Here is an 8,712-nt window from a genome sequence, read left to right as displayed (position 1 = left end):
TCAGCACTGCATATAAATAAATCAAATAAAGGTGCATCAACAACTAAAAAATATTTAAAAGAAAGAAAAGAAAAATTACAAAGTAGGGGCTATGGAAGGTGGGTTATTTCTTGAAGCACCTCACTAAATATTAACAAACAACTCTTTATCTATAGAAACACTGTGTTCATGGAGGACGAAGTACCCAGGGCAGCCTGGTGAGGCCAGGGCAGGGAGAGGTGGGTTCTGACACCAGGACAACTCCTCCCCTCTCCAGGAGCCATCCTGCTCCCTCAGGGAAGATGTCCGGGTGGAGCAATGGCAGCTCCAATGGGTCCTACACCAGCTTCTTCCTGGTGGGCTTCCCAGGACTGCAGGACTCCCGTACCCTTCTGGTACTACCCTTCCTTAGCCTCTACCTGGTGATCTTCTCTGCCAATGCACTGGTCATCCACACAGTGGTGTCTCAGCGGAGCCTACACCAGCCCATGTACCTGCTCATTGCCCTGCTCCTGGCTGTCAGCATCTGTGCTGCCACCACCGTGGTGCCCCCCATGCTCTTCACCTTCTCCACACACTTCAACCGCATCTCCCTGGCTCGCTGTCTAATCCAGATGTTCTGCATCTACTTCCTCATTGTCTTTGACTGCAACATCCTCCTGGTCATGGCCCTAGACCGCTATGTTGCCATCTGCCACCCTCTCCGCTACCCAGAGATAGTGACAAGACAGTTTCTAGCTGGCCTGGTGGGGGTGGCAGCGGCCAGGAGCACGTGCCTTGTTGCTCCAGTGGTGGGACTGGCCTCATGGGTCCGCTTCTGCCGCTCAGATGTGATCTACCACTTTGCCTGTGAGCACATGGCCCTGATGAAGCTCTCCTGTGGGGATGTTTCACTGAACAAGACTGTGGGACTCACCATCCTCATCTTCAACAGGGTCCTGGACATGCTTCTACTAGTAGCCTCCTACACCCGCATCATCCATGCTGCCTTTAGGATTTCATCAGGTGGAGCCCGTGCCAAGGCCCTGAACACCCGTGGCTCCCACCTGCTAGTCATCTTCACTATCTACTCCTCCACCATGTCCTCATCCATTGTCTACCGTGTGGCCCGTACTGCCTCTGAGGATGTGCACAACCTGCTCAGTGCCTTCTATCTATTGCTGCCCTGTCTGGTGAACCCCATCATCTATGGGGCCAGAACCAAGGAAATCAGAGAGCATCTAGCAACTCTGTTCCAAAGGACACAGCAACAAGTCCCCACTGAGAAGCTCCAGTCCCCACCCTCACATAGAGAGCTTCCTGGCTGATTCTCTGGGACTTGTGGGTCCTAAAATCTCTCTCACTGTCCAATGAGGGGATGGCATTTATGTGAATTAGTCATACCTGTTATATTTTGGCTTGGCTATCTGCATTGATCTTTTTTTAAAATAATTTTTAGTTGTAGATGGATGCAATGCCTTTATTTTATTTATTTATTTTTATGTGGTTCTGAGAATCAAATCCAGCGCCTCACACAAGCCAGGCAAGCGCTCTACCACTGAACTACAGCCCCAGCCCCATGCATTAATCTTTGAGAGTCTTAGAGCCATTTTCTAAAAAATTGCCACTCTGAGTTATACAGTGACGAGCTGCAAAACAAGCTTCCATCTCTGACTTCTGTTTTCTCCCTTTCCCTCTGCATGTTTCATTCGTTCATTCAGCACATGTTTATTAAGCTGACTCTATGATTGTAAAGAAAAAGTCTGTTTCCCCCTAGAGGAAGGTTCCAATCTATCAAGCTGTAGAGATGCAATATTAATAATAGTTTTGTGTTCAAAATTCTGTGGAAATGTAGAGGAGGAGATATTCACCCAAACTAGGAACACCTCACAGAGAAGGTGAGTTTGAGTTGTATTTGAAGAATAATAAGGTGTTCCCTGGGTGAAAAGGAGATGGAGAAAAGAAAACTCATTCTAGGCAAAGGAAGAACTTAGGGAAAGGTGTAGAGGAATAACTAAAGACAGCTGACCTGGACACTCACTAGTAGTGTCCCTAGCTTGGCAGGTGTATAGGGCCACAGAAGAAAATGAGTCTTTGATGGGTAGTCAGAGGCCACATGATGAAAGACTTATCTGTCATTATAAGGGAGTTCGAGATTTTACTCCAGGCAGTAGGTAATCATTTAAGAATTCAAAGTAGTAATGTAGCAAGATTGGATTTGTGTTCACAGTGATCACCCTGCTGTTATTAGTAAAATGCCAATTGGAGGGAGACGGGCCCCAGGGCAAAGAGCATTTAAGAGGCTGTTCCAGTCCTCCAGAAGAGAAAACAGTGGCCTGAACCTAACTAGTGATGGCAGAGATGGAGAAGGTTAGCCAATGTAAGAGAAATCAGAATCCTGGATTTGTATGTAGGAGACAGAGGCAGAAAGAAAATAAGGAGATTATCTGTACCAAAGCAAGGGGAGGAGAGAGTATGAATAAGGCTGCAGTAATTGGCAATGTTGAATCCTCTGATGGGTCAAGGAGAGCAAAGAACTTGCCTCAGTAATATGTGGATTGCTGAAAACTGCTTTAGCCAGAGTGTTTTCTTTCTTCAGACTCTAGAAATACAATGCTGAGCTTCATATGATCTTTGCCTTTATGGAACTTAAAATTTAGAGGATACACAGGCATTAGTCAACCAACTTCAGCGCAGGGGAAAAGTGGGCACTGAAATAAAACCACCATGATTCTGAGGAGATTGGGATGGAAGGAAGTTTATGGGGGGTAATGGCAGTAGATGGAGGGGAAAGTAGGGAAGAACATGTGGGTAAACTTCAGAGAGCAGAAAGAATGTGGGGAGGAGACTGGGAGAAGGAGAGATCTGAAGTCAGATTCCTGGCTGGGTCATTTACCAGTTGTGAGACAGCCTTGGAATTCTTCTGAACCTTAGTTTCCTCATCTGTAAAACTGAAGTAACAATCTTACCTGCCTCATAGGGAGAGGAGGAGTCGGTTGAGAGAAAAAACAAGGAATGATCCATGAAATGAAGTACTATGTGGGAACAAGAGCAAAGCAGGAGCTCTGACTCTTGAAAGGAGGGAGCTTTCTGTTATCAAAAGGAGTGAGAAGGGGTGCAGAACTACTCAAATCGGGCTGTTTCTCCAGAGACTCTCAGCAGTCCAGACACCCTTTCATCCCGTTGTCAAGAAGGTACAGCAGAGAAATAGGAGTACTGGAGAGTCATGGCACTGCCTGACATCCAAGTGTCAAAGGGCAGAAAAGATGGGAGGGTTCTGAACAATTAAAGACAGATTAAAGCCCTAGAGGTTATCATGAGATATAAAAGTAGGAATGTGGAGGGAAGGAATGAAGATGGCTGTAAAGAAAGATACTAAAATATAAGACTTCAGAGGTGGTATATTTCTTAGGTGACCCAGGATATATATAGCCTGGACTAGATGGAGAATATATCACTTTTATTGAAGGAGGAAAAGGACCATTAAACAAGGGCATTGAATGGAGCAATAACATGAATGAACTAGATTGTCATCCTTAGCATCCTTGAAGAATGAGTTCCAGGATCCCCTTCCCACATAGCAAAACCTGCAAGATTCAAGCACCTTATATAAACTGGCATAGCATTTGCATGTAACCCATGCATGTCTTCCATATACTTTAAATCATGTCTAGATTATTTATGATGCCTAATACAAAGTAAATTGTTGTTTTGATGCATTATTTAGGGAATGATGACAAGAAAAAAGTCTGTTCATGTTCAATATAGATACAGTCTTTAAAAATATTTTTGATCCATGGTTTGCTGAATCTGTAGATGCAGTACATGTGGATATGGGGGTTATGGGGGGCAACTTACAGGAGAAAAGCAGAAGTTGGGGAGGAAAGATAGACTCAGTCAATGTCTTTTATGAAAATGGGTGAAAACAATGGAATATTACTCAGTAATAAAAGAGAATAAAATCATGGCATTTGCAGGTAAATGGGTGACTTTGGAGAGGATGATGCTAAGTGAAGCTAGCCAATCCCAAAAAATCAAATGCCGAATGTTTTCTCTGCTATAAGGAGGCTGACTCATAGTGGGGTAGGGAGGGGGAGCATGGGAGGAATAGAGGAACTCTAGATAGGGCAGAGTGATGGGAGGGGAAGGGAGGGGAAGGGAGGGGCAGGGGATTAGCAAGGGCGGTGGAATGTGGTGGACATCATTATCCAAAGTACGTGTATGAGGACACGAATTGGTATCAACATACTTTATATACAAAAAGAGATATGAAAAATTGTGCTCTATATGTGTAATAAGAATTGTAATGCATTCCGCTATCATTTATTTTTAAAAAATCAATTAAAATTATTAAAAAAAAAAAGTTGGTGAAGAAACTTGTGGCTATTGCATGACAGTAATTAGGAAAGAAAAGACACAAAACTGGAAAAACAATGATTTTAGCAACAGTAGAGAGCCAACCACTGAAGTGGGTGGCATTCCAAAGTGTCAAGATGTGGCCTCTCATATTGTTAAGAGAAATATCAAGGAAATAAATTATTTTTAAGTGATTAATCATTACACATGTTCAAATTGAAGATTTTCTTTCCTCAGAATAAACTTGAACACTGCAGTACAGAGGAAAGCTATTTTATAGCACAAAAATAGGAAGCAGCTGGTAGAATCTGGCCCTCCAAAAGGCCAGTAAAAGACAAGATGGGAAGAAGATGAATGTCCTTGGGTAGTGATTCAAAGCCTGCTTGCCTTCTCCCCAGACAAGATCCTAGTTATAACTCTAATACCTCATTTCCCCAACTTATATCCTAAGTTTTCCATCACTTCCATTTCAAAGTAGCAACATGTAATAGGTACAGCAGATATTAAGTACAGTGGGAAACAGGTTTCTTTATTTTTATTATGAAGACATGGAGCATAGAACACAAAAGAAGGATAAACAGGCATGTTTACAATGTCTCTGGGCACAGGGGAGTGCAACACCATAGAAGTCACCCTGTCCAAACTTAAGTATTCCAGTGTACAGACAGCAAAGCACAAGAAGGCCCTGGACTACCCAGGTTGATGGAGTTGTTATGGCCCCCATCTTTTAAGAACCACCAGAATGGTGGAGGAAACATGTTCTCCACCCTAGGGGAAGAGGTAGCTCTCCTCTCAGGGTACTCTTGATGGAAGGACATACTCATTACCAGGACCCTACTGCTCTACCACTCTCCTCCGCCACCAGATGGGAACATTCAAGCTTCCAAAAGAAGCGGAATAAATGATTCTTGATTTAATGAAACACTATAACCCTAGGGGGAAAAATTAGAGAGTTAGAGGGTCACAATATCTTCCATTCCAGATCAGAAATTTCTCTTGTCCGTAATTTTCCAAAGCACCCAGATATTATTTCAGAATAAAATGAAACATCAATGTGCTAATTTTTTTCTACAGTCCCTCAAGGCCTTGACTCCACCTTTATTGCCATGGCTGGCACAAAAAAAAAAAAAAAAGCTGTTAAACATGGAGCAAAGAGCATATTACAACCTGAGTGGGATAGTAGCTCAGTGGTAGATCATCCCTGGGTTCCTTCCCCAGAAACTACTTGGAAGAGAAATGGATGCCTGGGGTGGAGAAGATCTTGAACTGTCTCTCAGTTTTACTTCATTTTTAAAGCTCTGAACATAGTCTCCTGTAGCATGAACATGTCAGACCTAGTAATTCACTGTCAAATCTTTTTTTGCTAGGTAATTTGCTAACTAGTGGTCATTTTAATACTAACCTAGAAGCTTTGTTAGAGTCTTATTGCATGCAATATTTATTGTTAAATTGGGAATTAAACCTGCTTTTTAAGTTTTCAAAAGTCAGTTTTTATTCATAGCAAAAAACCAAAAATATGACTTTCAATTGCTAAAACAAATAATGGCTTTAATTTTAAATGAAGAATTACTCTATAAAACCATTTTGTGTTTTTGGACTGAAACTTGGAAGTGTTTATGTAATCTGAATTTACAAAAGTGCTGATTGAATTTTATGTATGGTCAAAGAATTCTGAATAATTCTGCAAATAGCATGACTATTTTCACAACCATAAACATTATTGTTTGATGAATCAGTTTGAAAATGCAAATTCATTTAATGAATAACCTTCAAAAAGAATATTGGGGATTAAATTTTTGCAAGATGATATTAGGAAATATATAAATACACTGATATTGTGTTCTACTCAAAGATTTTAAATCTTGAAATACAAATGTACCTTTATGCTAAGAAATAGATGAAGGATAGCATCTTGGATTTTTTTTCCCTTCAAAACAGGTAGATTACTATTTTTAAAGATTAATAATATCACTTATTCCTTCATGGAACTAAATTTGAAATACTATTATTTTGCCCAACTTATTGGTACAACAAAATTATTAGGCTTTAGATATATTTATTAATGAAGTTCAAAATTTATGCCTTTTAATTTCTCATTTAGAGAATATTTTTCACTAACAATATAAACAAACGTGTGATATTGTGTAAGAAAATATTAAAATTTGAGAATAAAAATACCAATGTTTATAATGCAAAAAGAAAATACTTATAGAAGATACCTTAAATAAAAAATAGAAGGTAATCAGCATATCACTACCAAAAAATCAATAAATCAAAAAGGAAGATAGAAAGAGAGATAAAGAGGGACAAAAAGAACTGCAAAACAGGCAAGCATTTTTAAAATAGCAATACTAAGTTCTTACCTATCAATAATTGCTTTAAATAAGTTACAGTCTCCCAGAAGACAGAATGGCTGAATATATTCTCTCTATAAGAGACTATTTAGAATAACAACAACAACAAAAAGTAGGCTGTGTATACAACAAGAGATATGAAAAATTGTGCTCTATATATGTAATAAGAATTGTAATACATTCTGCTGTCATATGTAAATTTTTAAAAATTCAGGGATGGGATTGTGGATCAGTGGTAGAGCGCTTGCCTAGCATTGGGGGGACCTGGGTTCGATCCTCAGCACCACATAAAAATAAAGGCATTGTGTTGTGTCCATCTACACCTAAAAAATAAATATAAAAAAAATTCAGATTAAAAAAAAAGTAGGCTGAAAGTTAAGGGGGAAAAAATATTCCATGCAATGGTAACCAAAACACAGCAGGAATGGCTATATTCATATCAGAAAAAAAGTAAGTTTTACATCAAAAACTGTCACAGACACAGAGAAGATTATAATAGTGAAAGAAACAGTTCAAAAGAAGATATAACATTTACAAGTATACATGAATGCAACATCAAAGCACCTAAACATATAAACACTGACAGATCTGAAGGAGAATGTACAAAGACAATACTATAATAGGAGAAAACATTGATGCCATACTTGGAACAATGGATAGAACTGCCAGACATAAAACTAATAAGAAAACAGTAGACTTGAACACACTGTACACTAAACAGATCTAACAATTATACAATACATTCTATTCCCCAGTGGCAGAATACACATTCTTTTCAAGTGCACATGAAACATTCTCCAGGACAGATAATATTAAGTCACAAAACAAGTCTCAACAAATTTAAGATATAAATTCTACAAAGTATCTTTTCTAACCACAATTCAATGCAATTAGAAAGAAAAGCAGTGTATAACTAATTAGAACAAATAAAAAATAAAAATGAAAGCAAAGCAGAAGAAAATTTGAAAAATTCACAAATGTATGGAAATTAAAAACACAATGAAGTTGTGGCTCAGTGGTAGAGTACTTGTCTAGCATGTGTGAGGCACTGGGTTCGATCCTCAACACCACATAAAAATAAATTAATAAATAAATAAAGTTATTGTGTTCATCTACAACTATAAAAATATTTACAAACACACACATTCACACACACACAAACACACAAACACACACACACAATGGAACAATCATTGGGTCAAAAAATAAACCAAAAGAGAATGAGATATAATCTCAAGACAAACGAAAATAAAAATACAACATGCCAAAACGTATGGAATGTAGCAGGAGTAGTATTTAGAAAGAAGTTAAGAGTGATAAATGCTTACATTTAAAAAGAAGAAAGTTCTCAAATTACTTTACACCTCAAGCAACTAGAAAAATTTTTTTAAAAGGCCACGATTATCTGAAGGAAATAACAAAAATCAAATCAGGAAAAAAAATAAAGGATAGCAAAATAGGAGGAAATCAATGAAATTGGGAATGGATTGTTTTGAAAAGATAAATAAAAATGACAAAACTTTAGTTAGACTAATAAGAAAAGAGATGACTCAAAATCAGAAATGAAAGATGAAATATTTCAACAATGCTACACAAATAAAAAGGATCATGAGGGACTATTTCACACAATCATATGCCAACAAATTTGATAACCTGTAAGAAACAAATAAATTTCTAGCAATGTACAACCCCCAAGACCAAATCTTGAAGAAAAAGAAAATTCAAAAAGACCAACAACCAATAAGAAGATTGAAACAATAATTTAAAATCTTCCAACAAAGAAAAGCCCGGGACCAAATGGCTTCACTGGTGAATTTTTATCAAACATTTAAAGAATTAAAATCAGTGTTTCTTATACTCTTCAAAAATAATTGTAGAGAAAACACTTCCAAACTCATTTTATGAGACCAACCTTACATTGATACCAAAGCCAAAGGCACTACAAGAAAAGAAAACCACAGACCAATGTCCCTGATGAACACAGATGAAAAATCCTCAACAAAATGTTAGCAAAGCAAACTTAACAGCACATTAAAATGATCAT

At 38.3% G+C, this 8,712-nt stretch overlaps 1 protein-coding gene across 1 annotated transcript; it reads left to right on the top strand.

Moving 5' to 3' along the window:
• Positions 1-281: 281 nt before the first annotated feature.
• Positions 282-1,286, top strand: LOC107160526 (olfactory receptor 52K1-like). The gene has a single exon (XM_015507196.1). It carries the CDS (start codon positions 282-284, stop codon positions 1,284-1,286), a length of 1,005 nt encoding a protein of 334 aa, XP_015362682.1.
• Positions 1,287-8,712: the final 7,426 nt, after the last annotated feature.

The sequence above is a fragment of the Marmota marmota genome, unplaced genomic scaffold, assembly GCF_001458135.2.
Source record: "Marmota marmota marmota unplaced genomic scaffold, marMar, whole genome shotgun sequence".
In the NCBI taxonomy this organism is placed as follows: Eukaryota; Metazoa; Chordata; class Mammalia; order Rodentia; family Sciuridae; genus Marmota; species Marmota marmota.
This window is presented reverse-complemented; position numbering and strand designations above follow the sequence as displayed.

What these genes read in the sequence shown, in the direction of transcription:
- LOC107160526 (XM_015507196.1), top strand. Translation starts at nt 282, where the DNA reads ATGTCCGGGTGGAGCAATGGCAGCTCCAATGGGTCCTACACCAGCTTC.